A 22,081-nucleotide genomic window follows, 5' to 3' on the forward strand; every position below is an offset into this window, starting at 1 on the left:
CATTCTGTCAATGCTTCACTGTGTTGTGTTCATATTGTTCTGTTCTGTCTGGTGTTGCATTGGTTTTTGCAATTTTTTCACAGTTGCACTATGTAATCCTGTGTTGATCTTCTTTTATATGTAGCACCATGGTCTTGGAGGAACGCTGTCTCGTTTCACTGTGTACTGCACATGTGTCAAAGTCAAGGCCACATCCGGCCCGGCGTACATTTATATCCGGCCAGAGAGATCATTTTATGTAGATTTATTATTATTGTTATGCATGGCCCGGCGATATGAGGTGCTAATAACACACAAACTACAGATCCCATAATGCAGCGCTGCAGCCTCCTTGCCGAACGCTCGGCTACCTGGGAACATTCCCCCCTCAATCAAGTCAAACTTCTGTTAGCTAGCTGCTCACAATGGCGAAGAGAAAAGTTGATTCTGAAAACAGAGCCTTTCTGCACCGGCGGCGGGAGACTGAATGTATGTTTACAAACATTGCTGGTAAACCCGCATCTTATTTGTGGAGCTAATGTGGCTGTAACTAAGGGATTTAATTTAAGGCGGCACTTCAAGACAAAACGTCAGGATAAGCTGAAAAACCGAAATGCAGAGCAGAAACTACAGAAGGTAGAAGAGCTAAAGAAGAATCTGACATTTCAGCAGATGGTTTTCACCAGAGCAAAATCACAAAGTGAAGCTGTTGTGAACAGTGGCGGTCCTAGCCAGTTTGGCGCCCTGGGCGAACACTCCCTCTGCCCCCCCCACACACGCATACACACAAAACATATTAAGGATTGTACATTAACATAAAATTGTTGTACACACACATATGAAGAGAGAGAGAGTATGCATAGTATGCAAACGGCTACCAAACAGCCATCATAATTCGTCATACAATGAGAACAGTACGAAACAACAACTGACAATGACTAATTATTAATATTAAAATCTGTAACATAATGTACTGTTTGGAGTTTAGTCTGTTACTGTTGCTATTTTTACCATTTCTTCTGTAACTCACATAATTTCCTTAGGGATTAATAAAGTATTCTGATTCTGATTGTTTCAGGATGACCTGCCAGTATCCAATGACACATCTGCTTACCTGCATCTTTTGCTCATTTCTCCTCCTCTTCTTTTCTCTTTTTCTAAACTGAGGCTTTGAACTTTTCTTGTCCGTCTTCCATTGGTTTTAATTTTGCACTCCAGTATGAACACCCATCTCAACCCAAGGATCACCACAACATGATCTAACACACCTACACCTTAGTTCACAGATTCACTTTGTCTAGGGTGCATTTCTGAGATTTCACACAACCCAGGATTTAAATCATGAATACATAATGAGCTTGGATTTACAACATTATAAATGAAATGTGCTCTATTTGGAAGCACCAAGCCCCCCTTCGATGGCTTGTGTGTGAGACTTTAAATCATCAAACTGTAAATTTTAAATTGTTATTGATCCCTTTACCCCTGGTCCTAAAGTGTATATTTATTTTCTTACTCTTCTTACATATATTTTTTGTTTGCTTGCACTGCTGTAACTGGAGCCTTGTCGTCCGTCTCTCTATATCAGGGTCCCCAATCCCAGTCCACGAGGGCCGGTGTCCCTGCAGGTTTTAGATCTCACCCTGGGTCAACACACCTGAATCACATGATTAGTTCATTACCAGGCCTCTGGAGAACTGAAGACATGTTGAGAAGGTAATTTATCCATTTAAATCAGCTGTGATGGATCAAGGACACATCTAAACCGTGCAGGGACACCGGCCCTCGTGGACTGGGATTGGGGACCCCTGCTCTATATACTGGACTGTATGTAGCGGAGATGACAATAAAGTTTACTTTGACTTCAGCAGCAGGCGCACCGAGGGCTCTCGCGCTCACTTTTCGTGTATAGAATTTCGAAAAAACATCGGTGCAAATTATAAGTCTGTATCATGATGTCTGGTGTTTTCGTGTTTGTTGGTTTCTTTTTATTTTGTGTTACTTTGCGAGTTGGTTATTAGATGCTGCTCCAGCCGGTCAGAGAATCCCCCGCCGCCCCGCCCTCTCCTCTCTGCGCCGCAAGCAGCAGGCGCACCTGGCAAACGAAGGGCGCCCTTACTCCCAGCAAATGGGCGATAGAAAGCCGATCGGTGCCTATGCCATTCCCAATATGCGCTGGCTGACGTCGGGCCAGCATGAGTGCAAGCATTTTTTTTTTTTTTTTTTTTGCCGATGCCCGTGATGCCGCCCCCCACCACGATGCCGCCCCGGGCAACCCCCCGTGTCGCCCGTATCTAAAACCGCTACTGGTTGTGAAAGCAAGTTTTATTGTAGCAGAGGAGATAACCAAATCAGCCCGGCTATTTACCGAGGGAGCGTTTCTGAAGAGCTGCACGATGAAGGTGTGCGACGTCTTGTGTCCAGACAAAACGGAGATTTTGGCAAATGTGAGTTTGAGGAGAAATACATTAAATTGTTGCTATGGATGAAAGTACAGACATGATGGACATTGCACAGCTGACCATCTTCATCCGTGGAGAGGAAATATTGGAAATTAAATCGATGCGCAGGACAACGACAGGAAAAGACATTTTTGAAAACGTATTTCAAAGTGTAACCGACATGAAACTGCCCTGGGACAACAGATGGAGCGCTGGTGTTGTGTAGGATGTAGGATCTAGTAAAGATGCAGGTGAATTAACAGCAGATCACTGCATCACACATCAGGAAACGCAGTGTGGTAAAGTCTTAAAAATCGAGCATGTAATGATCACCATAACGCAGACCATACATTTTATCTGAGCTAAAAGTTTAAATCACCTTCAATTTCAGTCTTTTATGTGGGAAATAGATTCAGAGTTTGCCGACATTCCTTATCATACAGAGGTCTGTTGGCTGAGTTGGGGAAAAGTTCTCAATATAATTTTTGAGCTCAGCAAGGAAACCTGTCAGTTCATGGACATGGCATGTATGATGCGGTGAAGGCATTTCAAGTGAAGCTGTCACAAATGCACCAGCGCAACTTGCCTCACTTTCCCTGTTGCCAACTAATGTTGAACAAAGTTGGGGCACTTGGCTCCATCTACATGCGGCTCGAACCTTGTGTATGCTTTCATTTATTTTTTCTGGGGTTTTTGGCAGCATGTTTATATTTCTAACTTGCATAATTTTGAAAAGATATATTTTTATGGAGAGCAAAATATTTAAAGTTATAGTTTATTTTTTTAATTGTATTTATTCTGGAATAATATTCCTGTCTGTTTTTATTCATATTTATGTTTAAAAAACCTTGTTTTAGTGTGTTCAAAAATGTTTATCTTGTTTGGCCCATGACCTAAAGTGTGCCTTGAATTTTGGCCCCCCCTCCAACTGAGTTTGACACCCCTGGTGTACTGTATGGTTGAAGTGACAGTGACAAGCCATTTGATTTGACTGTATTTGATGCTCTGGCTCTCTCTAAAGGTAGGTATTGTAATTTTGGTAGTGCAATCAGTCGCTTTGTGTGAGGAAGAAAAACGGGTCTATGCAAAACTCTTAGGCAATGCTTTAGGACTTGACCACACTTAGCCGCTATCATTTACTGATGTCTCCAAATTAAAAAAACAAAACATTTAACTGTCTATATGGAGTTGGGTAAAGATCTTGTAATAAAAATACTCAGTGCACACACCCTTGCATTGCACGTGAGTGGTTATTTACGAACGCTTTTCACTTTAGCAAAAAGCAACAGGTGATTCTAAAAGACTCAAGAACAAAGTCAGATGTCATTTGCATCTGACTTTGTTACTCTAGAAAGAGTTACAAAACCGTTTCTAAGGCTTTGGGACTCCAGTGAATCACTGGGAGAGCCATTACCCGCAAATGGAGAAGACATGAATAATTGTCTTTTCTAAAGGGAATGTTTGATATATGTGAGGGACACTTCCCTCAGTCCATCACCATGGAGACCACTGTTGCTTTTGCCTTCCACATTCTCTCAGCCCGTGCTATTTCTTGAGCTTCTCGTGTTCTTTTTTCCTGATGTTGCTATCATTTGGAATAGCTACATCTATCACTACAGCCATTTCTGCTTGTCTGACACAACTATGTCTGATTAGTTAGCCATCAACAGGCTCTAAATAAAGTAGAGCAGGTCATCTAGTTGGGTTGGTGGTTTGATCCCTTGCCAGTTTGCATGCCAAATATTCCTGGGCAAGGTACTAACCCCAAGTTGCTCTCCACTGCATTCATTCGAGTATGTGAATATTAGATAGAAAGCACTTACATAGAAAAGGCATAGAAAAAGTGCTTTTATGAATGAGTTAAGTTGTATAAAGTGCTTTGAGTGCTGAGGTAGAGTATGAAACCACTTTATTAGAACCAGTCCATTTACCATTTTGTTTATTTCAGCTTTTTTTTTTTAATATGGGATCAATATGACCTCAGTATGGTTTAATCATCTAAAGATCAATACAAACAATATTTTCTTGAAATTATTGAATTGAATACCAGAATCAGATGGTTCAGAATCAGATAACAAGCTGTTATGTAATAGTATACTTTGGATAAAATCTGCAAGTTGCATCAAAGAATGAAACTTGTATTTTATTTTAATGCAGATTTATTATAACTGCAATAATCCTATCAATCTATTTTTCTGGATTATCGGGGTCCCCAGGCATCCTGGTCAGTAGTCCGTGTATTTTGGTGTTGGTAGGCTGTGGGTTAAAATACTTACCTAGCAGATATTAATTAATAGTATCATGAAGTATAAGAAACAAAACACAAATAGGTTGTCACATTTTCTGAGGAGTCTTTGTTGCTTTCAGTAATATCTCAGAAAAAAAGTCTCCCCTCTGTTTGAATACTACAAACAAATTACAAACAACAGGAGCAAAGTTCCTGATGGACACGTGGACCAGTGAGTGAAGACAAATTTCAAAATACAGCAGACACCAGTCTCCACTCATAAATCAGATAGATATGTGATAGTTGGAACTAAGAAACTCTGCTACTTAGCTTATATGATGTTAAACTCTGAAATATCCACATTTATTAACCCATTGATGATAATAATAATAATATTATTATTATTATTATTATTATTATTATTATGAATAATAATAATAATAATAATAATAATAATAATAATAATAATAATTCCAGGATGGAAAGTTTTATGTGGAATAGGTCATTGTGAACAGGCGAGTTTTGAGTCTGGACTTAAAATGAGGGAGGGAAGAGATGTTTCTTATCTCAGGAGGAAGGGAGTTCAAAAGATAGGGGGCAGAGCAACAGAAAGCCCTGTGCCCCATGGTGGCTAGCCGGGGAGAAGGGATGGACAGAGAAAGAGAGGAGGAGGATCTGAGACACAGAGAAGGAATGGTGATCTGAACCAGGTCAGAGAGGTATGAAGGCGAGAGATGATGGATAGCCTTGAATGTGTAAAAAAGTATCTTGAAATTGATGCGGTATTTAACCGGAAGCCAATGAAGCTGCTGCAGAGCAGGGGTGAGGTGGTGCACGGAAGGGGTCCTGACGATAATACGGGCAGCAGAGTCCTGGACACGTTGAAGCTTATGGATCAATTTTTGACCAAAAAGAAGAGAGTTGCAGTAATCGATCCGGGAAGTGACCAGGCTATGAACAAGAAAGGCAGTGGCATGTGGGGAGAGAAAAGGACGGAGATGACTAACTAATACAGTCCTTATAATGCAGTTTTCTTATAGAGACATTCAAGCTGTCGACCTTTTGCTTTCAGACGCCTGAGTTCAGATGCAAACCAGGGTGCTGAGGGGGAAAATGATACAGATCTGGTTTTTAGTGGAGCAACAGAGTTTAAAATATTATTGAGACTGTGGTTATAATAGAAAACCAAATCCTCTAGGCTGAGCAGGTTATTAAAATGCAAACACCCAGAGAAGGCAGTAGAAAGGGTATCAGGGTTAATTTTGCTAATATTCCAGAAAGAGATGGAGCGAGGATTTTCTGTTATAGAAGATGTCATTTGATGACTGAAACTAGCACCACTGAGGAAACAATGGGCCATTGACCAAAGACCAATGATCAATGGCCATGAGTACCATTCACAGAGAGTTGGGGATGCCTTCAATCACAGCATTGTAAGATGGTGAAAGATGGACCCTTAGATCCCCTCCGCGATTCAGAGATGGTGTTTCACTTTTCACGTAAATGGCCTCCTTGACTCCGCGCTCAAACCAGCGTTCCTCCCTGTCCAGGATGTGTACATCGTCATCATTGAAAGAGTGTCCACTGGCCTGTAGGTGTGAATAGACTGCAGAGTCCTGGCCTGATGAGGTAGCTCTTCTGTGTTGTGCCATCCGCTTCGCCAGATGTTGTTTGGTTTCCCCGATGTATAGATACTGGCAATCCTCCTGGCCCCTAACAGTGTACAGTACACTACATTACTCTGTTTGTGTTGGGGGACCCGATCCTTGGGATGGACGAATTTTTGGCGCAGCATATTTTGGGGTTTAAAAGCCAACGAGACGCAGTGTTTAAAAAATGCATTTCAACTGTTGCGATACTCCTGAGACATAAGGAATCACTACGGGTTTTCGCTTAGGCAGCGGTTGTCCTTCTCTCCTGGATCAGCTGGAGCTTTCTTTAGGCGCCTTCCCAGCTTTGATAAAAGTCCAGCTGGGATAACCACATTTACTCAGGGCCTTCTTGATGTGATGTTCTTCTGCTTCCCTGGCCACTGTGTCTGCGGGGTTGGTGTTTGCTCTATGTTATAGAGTCCTGATGACACCCAGTTTATGCTCTAGTGCAGTGGTTCCCAAACTTTTTTTGCTAGGCCCCCATTTGTTTTACAAGAAAAATGTTTGCGTCCTCCCTTTAACCACACACACCCATATTTTGCTCCATTGCAATTTATTTCACACCTCAAACATTTAGTAAACAATTAAGTAAATACAAGTAATCTGCAATAAGTTACAGGTAGTAAGAAAATAAACTACTAACTCTTTTATGTTATGTCCACACCTACACGGGTATTTAAAAAAAAAAAAACGCAGCTCTTTCTATGCGTTCTGACCTTTCGTCCACATGTAAACGGTGTTTCGAATCACCGAAAACTGAGACTTTTTTAAAACTCATTTTTTGCGTTTACGTGTGGACAAGGAATACAGAGTTTGTCACGCAACGTCAAAGGTATGTGCCTTTTTTCACGTCACGCTGTGCGCCAAGTTATTGTTTACATGAGAGGAATTGCAGAATGGCAGATAGTCAGATTAACAGTGACGGTATTTTGTCTCTATCTTCAGGTTTTACACGCTTACATATAAACACGCAGTTACTGTCCCTCCATTTAGAAAGGCAGAGGCGTCACAGTGTGATTATTTTACATGTAGTTGTGTTTTTTCCTGTGTAATAATATTCAACATTGCTATCAATACATTTTTCAAAAAATGCCTCTCTGTGGAAATTGGTTTAAAAACATAAACAGCTATGGGATACTGTTTGTCCGTGATTTTAAGGGGGAACAAATCGTGGCAGGATCAGCCTGATATTATTTGTATCCAGCTGTAACTTTACTGTATAAAGAGCTAACGTCTCCAAAATGTCACAACAAGTAATGAACTAAAAATCAAGAATGTGGGATACTGTTTGTCCCCCAGCGCTGCTCCCGACGAAGGGAAAACCAATTTTGCAGGGGAGACCTACCTCGGCACTTATCAGGGCAGGGATAGCTCAGTAGGTAGAGTGGTGGCCCCATGATCGGAAGGTCGGGGGTTCGACTCCACTGAACGGCTACCCTGAGGTACCCCTGAGCAAGGTACCGTCCCTACACACTGCTCCCCGGGCGCTGCACTGGCGGCTGCCCACTGCTTCACTGGGTGAATGGGTTAAATGCAGAGGAACTATTTCCCTATGGGGACTAACATGCACACTTTACACAGGTGAAGCCAAAGGGAAGATATGCTTCACCATATTTTCTAGTCTTTGGCTCAGAATGAAGTTGGCTTGGAAACATATTCAGCGATGCTTCATCCCCTGCTTTGTGTTTGTGTGGGAGCCCCGCCCTAGGGGGCGGGCCCTACACTTTGGGAAGGTCTGCTCTAGTGGATGATGAGAATCAAACCTCATAAGGGGCTCATAAGTATTTTCATCACTGACCAGTGACAAAATTTTCTCATGCTACTCTTTCTGGTTTTGCACCTACCCTTGTCTGCCGGAAGGATGATAATATTGTTGTCATTACTAAATGATGTGAGTACCTTCCTCTCCTCCATGCTGATGTTGGATGCTGGGGGCTTGTCATTGCTGAGACAGAAGAAGAGCTCATTTGCAGACTTTCAGGAGTAATCCTCTTTTATCAACATCTGAGATTGAATCTCAGGTGGTTCCTGAAATCAGCCATCTTACATGCCATTTGCTCATACTGACGTACAAGCTTTAGGCAGTCCTTGCCAAAGTGGGTTAAAACGTCTTTATGCATGCTCAATAATGCAGGTAAGTAAAATAAGAGTGTATGTCAGTATGAGCATACAGAAAGTAAGATGGCTGATTACAGTCCTGCAGTCAGCTGAGACTGAAGAAGTCACTTGGATGAGTGAGGAAACCTTTCTCCCACTGAACACACTATGTCCAGATGACCAGAATCCACTTTTGGGGGCATTGATAGACTTCTATTATCACACCATAACCAAAAACAGATTAGATGAATAAACGAACAACACACACTCATTCATGTTTTTATTTCTATTCTTGGTAATGATTATTTCCATGCTCAGACTGTTGCAAGGCAGACAACAGCTAAAAAAGTCAAAGTTAAATGTTACACAAAGTTAAAATTGCAATAAAAGATCTGACCAGAGAGAGCCAATGTGAAGCCTTGACTATTGGTAATCTTCAATTCAAGGCTTCATGACGCTTCATCACTAGTCTGGACTGACTCATAGAAACAGACTGACAGAGGTTGACACAACAAAGGACACAGATACAGAGAATATATACACAGAGTGGACACACCAGGGAGCACAGCTGTGAAGAATAGAACTAACAAGACAAGGGATCCAAAACTGAACATGATACACACAAGAGAGAGGTCTAAGAAAATAAAACAGGAAGTAACACACACTGAGACCCAGATTAAGACGCATGAACTTGACAAAGAGACCGGAGCTACACAGAGACATGAGTGACTGGGGAGACACAAAGGGATACAAACATGGAGACAACCACTGTGATTACCACAGGAGACACTGAGTTAGTGGGGACAGGTTAATTGGAAACACTAAATTGCCCATAGGTGTGAATGGGTGAGTGAATGGGACTGCAATTGGTTGTCTCTGTCTGTGTGTTAGCCCTGCGACAGACTGGCAACCTGTTCAGGGTGTACCCTGCCTCTCGCCCTAAGATAACTGGGATAGGCTCCAGCTCCCCCCGCAACCTTGAAAACAAAAATAAATAAATAAAATTTTATTTATATAGCACCTCTTTATACAGAATCACAAAGTACTGCACGTAAGATAACAAGTCATAAAAGATAAAACAAACAATATAAAACGATAAGCGGAAACGAATGATTGGATGGATGGACACTGAGGACAGGACACAGAGGTGACAGACAGGGCACCAAAAGGAACTAACATAATCAAACAAGAAACCAAGAAATATGAATAAAAAAAGATAAACAAGTAATAGGAAATCAGTACACAAAACCCTGAATATGATTTATCTCAAATGTCCAAAGAGAGAATCAGAAGTCCAGAACAAAACTCAAAAATACTTGGCCTGAGACTCAGGACTATGACAACTTTAACATCAACATGCAAGCAGTGCAGTCTTGTGCCATAACCAAGCTGCAATATTTGGTCAGTTTATAAAAAGTTGCAGTGACTGTGTGCAAGAGGAACATTCATCCAATAACAATAACAAAAGGTTTGAGTGTTTGTAGCATTTTATGAATGACAAACAACATGTCTCATTATTAAAATGTTGAAAAAAACATAATTGTAATATAACAAAAGAGATGAGTGATATGAACAAAGCCATGTATTTTCAGTATATGTATTTCTTTAAAACTACTCCCCTGATTTACATTGTGTCTGTTGCATCAGCTGAAGCAGTTCAAGGCTGACAATTCCGATGTTGGTTTTGGCTCTGGGACCTTAGCACTGGATCAATCCATTGAGAGAACCATCGCTAACATTAAATGGGTTGAAGAGAACAAGAAGAATGTTCTGGACTGGTTCACAACTGAAGCTAATGCCCAATGAAGAAGCTGTTTTTACTTTTTCATCACTCATTTAAAAATGAAAACAGAGGTTCGATCGACCTGAAATTTTTGTGTGTTGTTGTGTCTGTATCGTTCTCTCTGGTGTTGCATTGATTTTTGCACACTTGCACTTTATGTAGTCCTGTGTGTATTTTCTGTTATATGTTTCTCCATGGTCTTGGAGGAACTCTGTCTCATTTCACTGTGTACTGTATATCGTTAAAATGACATTAAAGCCCCTTGATTTGACTTGATGCTCTGGCTCCCTCTAGTGGTAGGTATAATAATTTCGGTAATGCAGTCAGTCGTCTTGTGTGAGGAAGAAAAACAGATCAGCTGCTGTCATTTATTGATGTCTCCAAATTTTAAAATTTTTTAATGTCTATATGTTGTTAGGTAAAAATATTGTAATCAATGTACCCAATGCACATGAATAGCTATTTACAAATGCTTTTCACTTTTAGTTCACACAGCTTTCCAGCTGCTTCTTCCAGCTCAACACACCACACAGCTCTCTTGTGTGGTCTCTTCATCCTATGATTATACGATGGAGATCAGCCATTTTGGTCTGCCTCTCTGACAGCACACCACTAAACCCTCCCTGCAGCTCCCTCTTTGCCTGCTGTACATTTTTACATTTGTGTAAAAATGTAGGTAGTGGAGTAATGTAAAAGTTGTCAGAAAAATAAATAGTAAAACAAAGTACAAATACCTGAAAATTCTACTCAAGTACAGTAGTAAAGTACTTTTTACTTCCCACTACTGACAGGCACCAAGGATGACTACCACTGGAAAAGGTAAATACAGCGCCTCAAACACATGGAGAGAACAAAAGAGACGAAGAATGAAAAGATGAGACAGAAACTGGCAGTGGGCAATAAAAATAAAAAGACTGGGAAGCTGTGATAGTGCACCCCCTAATGGAAGCCTCCGGGGAACACACTGGGTTTGTAAGGAGGACACCTGTGGCTCATTGACCATAGTCCAGAATGGCAGACCATGGCAGAATTGACATCAGACTCATACAAGAAAAACTACTAAAATCCACTCCAGGCATACAGTGTTAAAATGTCTTACACACACACACACACGCTAAAATACACAAGCCAAATAGTCATATAATAATAATGGATTGGATTTATATAGCGCTTTTCAAGGCACCCAAAGCGCTTTACAATGCCACTATTCATTCACTCTCACATTCACACACTGGTGGAGGCAAGCTACAATTGTAGCCACAGCTGCCCTGGGGCAGACTGACAGAAGCGAGGCTGCCATATCGCGCCATCGGCCCCTCTGGCCAACACCAGTAGGCAAGTAGGGTAAAGTGTCTTGCCCAGGGACACAACGACCAGGACAGAGAGCCCAGGGATTGAACCGGCGCCCTTCCGGTTACAGATGCGATTCCCAACCCCCTGAGCCACGGTCGCCCACATATACACACTCAACTGGTGAACTGTCGGCTGTGCCAGTGACTGTTGTTATAACAGGTAATCCTAGCTCAAACACAACATAAAGGAATTCCCATTTGGCACCTTCTGTGGCCTTTGGAGCAAATCACTAAACAAGCTAGTAGAAATAAACAAATGATGCAGGTAAAATAGCAAGACACGCGGGCAAGAAGTAACTGTGGCAAAACAACACAGGCAAAACAGGAGGAGTATAAACAAGAGAGTAGTTCCTCAAGGGATGGACCACAAAATAGTGGCTGCTGCACCTGCTGTGAATGCCTTCACAGCACCGATCATTTCACACACTTTTTTGTGTCTACCTTGCAACTGCTGGTTCAGCTTTTTAATTTCTTGATCCGGATTTTTGGCCAGATCACCCACTCAGCATCTCTTAGTAGTATGTTATCCTCTCCTCTCATTGTCATGAAAGCCTCGATCTCACCCAATAAGAAAAAAAAAAAGCTTATGTCTGCTCAACACCGGACTTCCATGTGACTTTTGCACAAATGGGTCTCACCCTTTTACTCCTTTGATTTTTTTCTTTGTCCTCTTTTTTTGCCTTTTCGTCAAGTCTGTCTTCGTACGGACCTGCCGTGTTCTCCGTCGTTTTGTACATAACTGTTTTGGGGGCAAATAAAATGCAAGTAGGGATTAAAACCGCAGAATTAATGATTACCAAAGCTGGAAATACTAGCGCTTGATGCAGTGCTTTGATTTTGTTGCCTCTAGTACCCACAATGCAACGCGCGAAATTCACGTGGTCTGTCAATCTCTATCAATGACTGTGGAAAACAGTCATTGATCTCTATTCAAGTCAATATAATACTTATTTGTAACCTACATCAACAATTATGTTATGATAAATTACGTAATAACTACAACAGAAGACTTACCTTAGTGGAAATGCTTGGAGCAGACTAACATATGAGCTGGAGTATTTGTTCTGAAACGTTATATCTGGTCTTCGAACGGCTGCAATCCGGGCCATCCGGATGTGACGTCATGCCTGCTGATGAATGATGCAGTGATAGTTCGAACATTTAGCAAAGTTTGGGTGCACTTTGCCATGTGCAATAAATCTGGAGTGAGGTCCTGTCACCTCTGCTACTCCATCAGTTGTTATAGAAACCAGTTTTTCAATGGATTTTTCCCCCCCCAACAAGTACCGCTTCATTGCATTGTAAATGCCAACTTCCTTGGTTTTCAGTGGCAGCAACGTCAAAAATTCCTCCTTTGTAGAAAAGTCATCACCATGTGTGCACAGCTAGCTGTGCCATATTACTGTAGTCCACAGACTCATCAGACTGAAGTAAATACCAGGAGCACCTGTGCAGGTCCAAATCTAGCTTTCTCTCTGCATCTGCTGACTGTGTTCAAGCCAAGCTGAACATTAGCGATAGCAGAAAGAATCTCAGTCTTATTTTCTCAATGATTCTGCCATTGCCTCTTTAATGATCTCGACATTGATGAAGGGTTTTTTGTGCTTGGTGAGGATGTGCACCACTTTAAATGATGCCTCGGTTGATGCGCTAGCGTTCTTTGTCTGTTTAGATGGTTGTTTTTGGAGGATAGTTTTCAATTCTTTTACCTTTTTTTTGCAGAGGTTGCTTCCCACTACAAAGTCCTGGGAAAGGTTGCTGTGAACTTTGGTGAAATGCTGCTCCGTGTTGCATTTTTTAGAGACACCAAGGTTCGTGCCACAGGTCAAACACACATACGCACACATTTGTGGAAAAAAAAACAAGTTGTTTCCCACTCCTCAAGAACATATTTTTTTCCCTCTTACTAGCATAACCAAACTCTGCTGCTATCATTGTTGCTAATAGCCTGGCACCTCGTCTGCCTGCTACCTCCATACGGCGTCTAACCGCTTCAATTGCTGACGACACAAACTTTTGATTGACAGCTAGTTGACAAATAATTGTTTTATCTCAAGAGGGGTAGGGGTATATTTAATTTTAATTGGATGGAAAGCTTGGCCAGTTTCACCAATCTACAAATTATATTTGTTATTTTCTTGACCACTTTTGTTATTGATCCCTTTGGCAAGCTACTGAAAAAGGCCCTGTTCGCAAGTGATGTGGTGGAGACTCCTGCTGTACTCTGAGCCTCTCCCGTAGTAACTCTGGTGCCACCTAGTTACACCGTATTCATGTTTACACATTACTGTGCTCATTTTCTATATTACTAACAAAATATGAAGAAATAAGGATTGGTTTCATTATGGGCAAGAATTTTTCAAGTTAGACGTTTCTGGAAATAAACAGACATTTTAAGTTTAATCAAACTAAAAGCAAATAATTTTTTTATAATCTACAAACGATTAGTTAGCTCAAACAAAGTGGCCTTTCTTGTTTAGACAGTTTATATTGGTTTGCCTATTGAAAACAGCAACTCATTTAAGACTTATTTAAGATTTTCAAATTTATGCCACAAGTGCATCTACTAGGGGGCTGAGGGATAGCACTGGCTGCCACCAGTATTAAGCATTAAGTTTTTCACTCAGCCACTCAACTTGCTGTGAGCTTAATGTGAGCTACTGTTTTCAAGGCAAAAAAGAAATAAATAAATAAATAACAATGATCAAGAATTATGTTAAAAAGTTTATTAACTGCAACAATCAACATCATTGACGAAAACCTACTTTTATATGGTCACTGGTCATAATACTGATATGACACGTCTGTGGTCATGAAATCCTTCGAACGACTGGTGTTAGCCCATCTGAAAGACATTACAGGCCACCAGCTGGACCCTCTGCAGTTTGCCTACCGGGCAAACAGGTCGGTGGATGATGCAGTGAACATGGGGCTGCATTACATCCTGCAACACCTTGACCGCCCAGGAACTTATGCCAGGGTCCTGTTTGTGGACTTTAGTTCAGCTTTTAACACCATCGTGCCTGAACTTCTTTCCTCCAAACTCTCCCAGCTCAGCGTGTCACCAGCTACCTGTCAGTGGATCACCAGCTTCCTGACAGACAGAAAGCAACAAGTGAGGCTGGGGGAGATCACCTCTGAAACCCGGTCCCTCAGTATTGGTGCCCCTCAAGGATGTGTCCTCTCACCACTACTGTTCTCCCTCTACACTAATGACTGCACCTCCAAGAACTCGGCTGTCAAACTCCTAAAGTTTGCAGATGACACCACTGTCATTGGCCTCATTCAAGATGGTGATGAGTCTGCATACCGGCAGGAAGTTGAGCGGCTGGTACTCTGGTGCAGTCAGCACGATCTGGAGCTGAACACTCTTAAGACTGTAGAGATGACAGTGGACTTCAGGAGACATCCCTCAACTCTGCTCCCCCTCACCATATCAGACAGCCCTGTGTCGACTGTGAAGACCTTCAAGTTCCTGGGTACAACCATCTCCCAGGACCTGAAGTGGGAGACCAACATCAACTCCATCCTCAAAAAGACCCAGCAGAGGATGTACTTCCTGAGACAACTGAGGAAGTACAGTCTTCCACAGGAGCTGCTGATCCAGTTCTACACTGCGGTCATTGAGTCTGTCCTGTGTTCCTCCATCACAGTCTGGTATGGTGCAGCCACTAAACAGGACAGGAGCAGACTGCAGCGGACTGTACGGGCAGCAGAAAGGATCATCGGCACGCCCCTGCCCTCCATCCAGGATCTGTACCTCTCAAGAACCAGGAAACGGGCAGGGAAAATCATCACAGACCCCTCACACCCTGCACACAGACTTTTTGATCTGCTGCCCTCTGGCAGACGGTACAGAAGCCTGCAGACCAGGACCACCCAACACAGGAAGTTTCTTTCCCCTCGCCATCTCCCTTCTTAACAGTTGACCTGTCACACTGCTCCCACTGCCAGACTGCAGCTGCACCTTATGTACATTTTGTAGTATTCATTCCACCTCATTAATTTCTGTATTTTATGTATATAAGGTTAGATTAGTTATTTATAGTTGGTTTACAGAGCTTTGTGTATGTATGTGTAATGTGTATATATAGACACGTGTGTGTGTGTGTGTGTGTGTGTGTGTGTGTGTGTGTGTGTGTGTGTGTGTGTGTGTGATTTACATTGCTGTGTTTGAGAGCCACCATCTACCGGAACCAAATTCCCTGTATGTGTCTGCACATATACTTGGCCAATAAACACGATTCTGATTCTGATGATTACTTTGTTGTTCTTTAGTGAACTAAACAAAGGTTTAAAAAAGTCTTTGGATATGGAGAACTGAAATAAATGAAATTAGACGAGTTAACTCAAATAGTTAATTCAAAAAGAATTAGTGGTAAAACATTGTATCCATATTACAGTTATTGTCAACAGAGATGAGAGTTCACCAAGTGAATTGAAGAGAAAACATTAATCAAAAATAATACTTACATGGAACGACGTAACTGCTCCCCAAAAATGTCTTCCATTATTTCTAAGTAACTGGTTAAAAATCATGTATGTCTAACAACATTGTTAAAATATTACAGATATCCTCCTGTCAACGTTGGACCATACTGATCTCAGATCTGCCCTGATTAGCTTTCAGCGCGGTTCCAACCACACGGTTGTCGTATTTTGATGACGTTGAGGTAATGGCCGCTCTCGCTGTGCCGTGCAGGGTGTTTTATTTTCATCGCTACAGCGGCTAAAAATAAAACCGTCTAATATTTATTGCAGACTGTAAAAAGTTATATCCGCGAGAGAGTGCAGCTGAAAAGGTAGAGGCGTGGTCTTTATAGAGCTTCGTGTCGGCAAGGTGATTAAAAATGTGTTGTTAGCTCCTAGCACAGTGTACTTGCTCTTTTAGCTTAGCTTCAGGGGAGGCTACATTGTTAACCGTAAGACGGCCAAGTGTACTGGTGCGAACGCTTCGTACTAAACCGGTAGTGTCCACTTATTTGTACGGTTAAGCCAAGCGTTTATAATCGCTGAAGAAAACTATCCATAGGTTGGGGACACTTTACTCGTTATTAGCTTTGTCTTCGCACCGCCAAGTTATGGGCCTTGTTGCGAACTAGCGCGACCCAGCCATTGTAAGTGTTACCAGTGACATTATGCTACAGGGAAACCTGTAGTCTTTATAAACTTGAGCATGTTATCTAATTATGTATACACATGTAGTTGTACCATGGAGCTATATGGAGACTTATATACACCTAAAACTAAATGGTGGTTGTTAGTTAGCTTGTTATAGCTAACGTTTACTTTGCTGGTGAATTAGCAGCGCCGGAAACTAATTTCATATAAAACATATACTGCTGTGATCAACATATAGCTACGTCTTAATCTCAGGAACGGTGTTATCAAAGTTAATAGAAATCGGTTCTTTTCCGTTCTTTGTGTCAGCTATCACCAAATGAACAAAAACAAGTATTTAACGTTATGGTGTATGACAGTTATATGTTACTATAAAAGTTAACTGTACCATTTTTCTTTCAGTGGGTAGCGGAATTAACATATTTTTGTGGTGCATCATTTTAAATTTAATTTGTGATTATAGACATTTTATTGGTTAATTGTGACTGTTTTTAATTGACTGTTTTTAAATCGATTAACAAAAGGCACGTAGCATTACATTAAACAGTATTTAATTGCTATCAGATTACTGGTGACATACAGTTGTCTTTTCTTTCTTTTTTTGGCAGATTGCTTTTTTTGTTTTTGTTTTGCACCAGAGTGGATTCACATGGATACTCCTGAAAGCCCTACCCAGTCCCCTCAGTCTCCTGAGGAGGAGGAGAAGGGTCTTTCTGACAGTGAGTTGCTGGAGTCTCCTAATGAAGAGGAGGACAGGGTCATTTCAGACAGCGAGATCCTCAATGAAGAAGGGGACATAGAAATGCTGGAAAGCCATGGAAAACATGTGGAATTAGAGGAAGAGGAGGATGAGGTGGTGCCTGACTTTGTGTCGGAGCCAGAGGATGAGGAACCTTTTGGAGAAATGGGAGAGTTGGGACAGGATGATGAGAGCATTGTGCTTATGGAGGGGAATGAAGACAGTCCTCAGGTGGCGGAGGAGAGGGAAAGAAAGGAGGATGAGGAGAGAGTTGTTAGCACTCCATTATCCCCAGACTCTGAGCCAGAACATGTCAAGAGCCTTAGTGCTGGAAAAGATGGAGAAGACTGGAAGGAAGGATATGATGACTACATAAAAGCTGCCTCTGCAGAATGTGAGGTAGCTGAAGTGGATGATCAAGAGGAGGATTACAAAAACAAAGATGAAGAGGATGGAAGAATAAGAGATGAAGAGACAAGGAGAGCTGCTGCGCTAAGGGAAGTGAAGGATGACTCTGTGTCAGTTTCCCGGGAACTGGACGAACATGAGCTTGATTATGATGAGGAGGTCCCAGAGGAGCCTGGCATCCCTACACACGAGGAGGACGATGAGGAAGACACAAAAGTAGAGGGAGATGAAGATGAGGAGGAAAGCGAGGACAAAAGCAGTAAAAAGGAGAAAAAATCAATCCTTCCACCATCTCCTAAACACAGCGAATCCAGGAGGACAGATGGGTCGAAAGGGCCGGAGAGGATACGCCAGGAATCCTTCAGAGACAAGAAGAAGGATGAGGATGATGGAGAAATTGATGAAGGAGAGATTGATGTAAGTTATTGTAGTTCTATTGGTAGTAGTGCTGCCTGATTTGCTGAGTGCAGGTAAATTGTAAAAATCCCTTGTGTTTGAAAATAAGCCTTTAGTCAGGAAGCACTGCTACTGTGTTTTTGTTTTATTGATAAACCTTTAGAACAAATAGCCTTAAACATAAAGAGTGGTGTTAAATCTGAAGAGAAAAAAAAATCCAAGTGGACTGGACCTAATTTGGCTGGATGCTCTTTATGCTACTGCTGAGTGTGTTGAGTGTGTGTTACACTCTCATAATAGGGAAATAAGAATATGAAGCCTTGTAGGCTTAACATTTTCAGAACTCAAAGGTTTCTTCTTTCTTTTTGTGTTTGAAGTCCATATTCTTCTCACGAGTCACGTTTTAGCATGCGAGTAAACGGTCTGTGTGAAGAGCAAAAGAGGGAAAACCAAAAAACGTCCAAATAGAGTTAGTATTTGATTAATAGTTGACTTATACATTCTTGTAAAACCTGAATAGAGCTGTGGATGAGAAAGCACACAATACAAGTCCCTTTGCAATATAATACATATACTGATATTCGGCCCACCACTGATGCGTTAATGCAATTCTGTTTTGTTTTTTATTTATTTTTTTAAATCAAGTAGTTCTGGAAAGTTTTGCCGCTGTACACTATCACATTAGATTTTTAATCAAATCAAAATGTGGTTGAAGTACAGATTTTCAATTTTAATTCAAGGGGTTTTACACAAGTATTTCATTGGGATTGGGTGATATAGCCTCATAATTACATCACAATATTTCAAGAATGTTTGTGATAACAATATTTACGATGCTAAGCAGAAATAATATTGTTATTGATACAATTTTTAAATTTAGGTGTGTTAGTATTTAGTAAGTATAAAATAACAGCTCAACAACTTGAGCTGTACAAAACAAAAGCATCTTGGGCCTTTAAAACCTCTGCACAGATACGGTCAAATAACTAAAACTAGAAATATGTTTTCAGTTTTGAATGTTTTATAGACTAGTGTGAAAAAGTATTTTTCCCCCTTTCTGACTCTCTTCCTGATTTCTATGTTTGTCACACTTAAACGTTTCAGATCATCAAACAAATGTAAATGTTACACACTGATAACACAAGTAAACACAAAATTAAATTTCTAAATGAAGGTGCGTGGGGGGGGGGGGGGTGAATAAGTTTTGCCAGGAAATATCTCTATGATCCCCAAGGCTTTTGGGAAGATACTGCTAATTCTGCTCTTGGAGGACAGTGTTTGGCCATGTGTTTATGACCTCAAGATGAAGCACAATTGTCTTTTGCATCAATACAATGATCTAAAACACACCAGCAAGTTCACCTTTGAATGGCTTAAGAGAAACAAAATGAAGACTATGGAACAGGCAATCAATGTCCTGAATTGAATCTTATTGAAATTCCTGTGGCATGACCTTTAAAAAGGTGGTTCCTGTTAAAAAATCCTCCAATTTGGCTGAATTACAACAATTCTGCAAAGATGAGTGGGTCAAAATTCCTCCACAGCCCTCCAAGATACTTATTCCCAATTATTGCAATGGATTTAGCAGCAATCACTTTTTCACACAGGGCCATGTAGGTTTGGAATTTTTCCCCCTTAATAATAAAAACCTTCATGTAGAAACCGAATTTCATGTTTACTTTTGTTATCTTTAGCTAATGTTTACATTTTTTGATAATCTGAACATTTAAGTGTGACTGACATATACAACAATAGGAAATCAGCAAGTGGGCAAAACACTTTTACACACCACAGTATAGGCAGCCATAACAACTTCTGGACAACCCATTTGCTCCACCATAGTCCTATGTGTATTTGTAGCCTGCTTCTGCCTTAAGTGGTGAAAAAGGGTTTGCTTTCAACTTAAGTGTTTTGGTTTAGTTCTTTTTTTGCGGGGGTTTTGGGTTCTTGTTCTCTGACATGCCTAGGCATGTCTTGTTGTGCGCACTACAGAATGTAAACACAAGGGTTTTAAGGGTGTGAATTCTTAATTCGGTCATTTTAGAATTAGGTCATAGTAACTGGTAGGGCTGCTCAATTAATCGAATTTTAATCACGATTACGATCTGGGCTTTCAACGATCATTAAAAATGACTGAGCCGATTATTAGCCCCTCCCTCGTACTTTACTCTCGCGCTGCTCCGTGTGGCAAATCGAGCGCACCTCTCTGCATTTCGAACACGTGTCACAACAATTAAGAGCAGCGGTCTCCAACCTTTTTTGCGCCACGGACCAGTTTATGCCCGACAATATTTTCATGGACCGGCCTTTAAGGTGTCGTGGATACATACAACAAAATAAAACTAGTACCGGTACCGAAAAAAAAGATTTATTCATAACACACGTGAAAAGACCCAGGAAAACCAAGTAAACGATAAAAACGATAACAAAATAACACTGAAAACCGATAAAAACCCTGAAAACTATACATTTCACACCTGAGCCTCAACTCTCGCGGCCCGGTACCAAACGACTCACGGACCGGTACCGGTCCGAGGCCCGGCTGTTGGGGACCCGAGGGAAGCTCGGAAAGCTAAGCAGAAGTTATCTGGAGAGGAGAGTGACTGCCGCTGGTTGAAAAGAGAGGTAAAAACAAAACTTCAGTGGTGTGGAAACATTATGGGTCCGCGGAGTCAGACGTGGATCAAGTAGACACAGTGTGTAAACTTTGCTACGGTGTCATAGCTGCACCACAGAGCAACACTGCGAAGTTTACTAAACATAGATGTTTACATTTTTCATTTATTTTTTATATTGCAAACATTTGCACTGTTATCAGTATTTGCACACTATTTTATATTATTTTTTGACAATCTTTAAAGTCATTATTCAATACATTGTTATTGTTAAATAAATATTGTCAAATAATCGAGATCTCAATTTCAGTGAAAATAATTGTGATTATCATTTTGCCATAATCGAGCAGCCCTAGTAACTGGTACCAGGTACTACTAGGGCTACCAGTTACCAGTTTTTTGCTATTTACTCAGCCGGGGTTCCAAGCGATCTGAGCAAGTACTAAAATGTGACGTCATTAGATTGCATGCCACCTATTGGTTGGTCAGTAGCATCACTCAATGAGTCATGAGAGCTTCTCATTCACGAAAGTCAAAACCACTATTTTTGAAACCCGGCAACAAGGGAAATGGCTAAACAAAAACAACGTCATGTTCCCCGAGTCTGACAAAAAAACAAAAACAAAACACAGACCAAGCACCAAGTATATTGTTTTCTCAGCGTCCATCTTTGTTGTAGCATTCGTGTCGCATGTTAATTACGTCACAGGATGCTTGGCACTGTTGCTATGATGACGAGCATGCACAAAAGATAGTACTGAAATATAATGGAAAACCAGTTGAGTCGTTATGAGTTGATCTGAGTAGGTACTGATGGAAAATTGGCTTTGATGTTTCAAAAAAACAAGTTCTAACATTGTTTGGAGTGAGCCCTAGTACTGTCTCCAAATTGAAGGCAGCGTTTCATATAATGGGGATTGTCAGACATGTTGCCCAATGAGCATCCGAAGGACACATCATGAAGACATCAGGTGATTGCGCTCCTCGGCCTGTACACCTGACCTGACAAGAAAAGAAAAAAAAAATCAGTGTGTTGAAATGCAACTTGTCAGTGTACCTGATTCAGAACGTATTCTACAAACCCCAACGTTACAGCTAACAGGTGGATTTTCCTGTTTCATTTTAGCTAGCCAACAACGAGGAGGCACTTACTGCCTAAAAGACAGAGCGTAAAAGTGGACAGAATGTACTTGTGGGGGTTTTTTTAAACATAAAACTGATTGCTGCAGCAAAGAGAAGTGCAAAAGCGGCTACCATTAGACGGCTTTTTA

The 22,081-nt window shown here is 41.2% G+C and overlaps 1 protein-coding gene across 1 annotated transcript in view; it reads left to right on the forward strand.

Moving 5' to 3' along the window:
• The first annotated feature begins 16,192 nt into the window (after positions 1–16,192).
• The window catches only part of zc3h18 (zinc finger CCCH-type containing 18), a 57,318-nt gene continuing 51,429 nt past the window's right edge, over positions 16,193–22,081 (forward strand). The window contains exons 1-2 of the mRNA XM_086299752.1: positions 16,193–16,648; positions 17,261–18,216. Coding sequence (XP_086155878.1) covers positions 17,302–18,216 — 915 coding nt within the window. The 5' untranslated portion in view covers positions 16,193–16,648; positions 17,261–17,301. The remainder of the gene's footprint in view (positions 16,649–17,260; positions 18,217–22,081) is intronic.

The sequence above is a fragment of the Aulonocara sp. 'chitande type north' Nkhata Bay genome, linkage group LG7 (genome assembly GCF_057382095.1).
Source record: "Aulonocara sp. 'chitande type north' Nkhata Bay isolate Kocher_YH1m ecotype deep benthic linkage group LG7, A_spYH_male_GT1.1, whole genome shotgun sequence".
Taxonomy (NCBI): domain Eukaryota; kingdom Metazoa; phylum Chordata; class Actinopteri; order Cichliformes; family Cichlidae; genus Aulonocara; species Aulonocara sp. 'chitande type north' Nkhata Bay.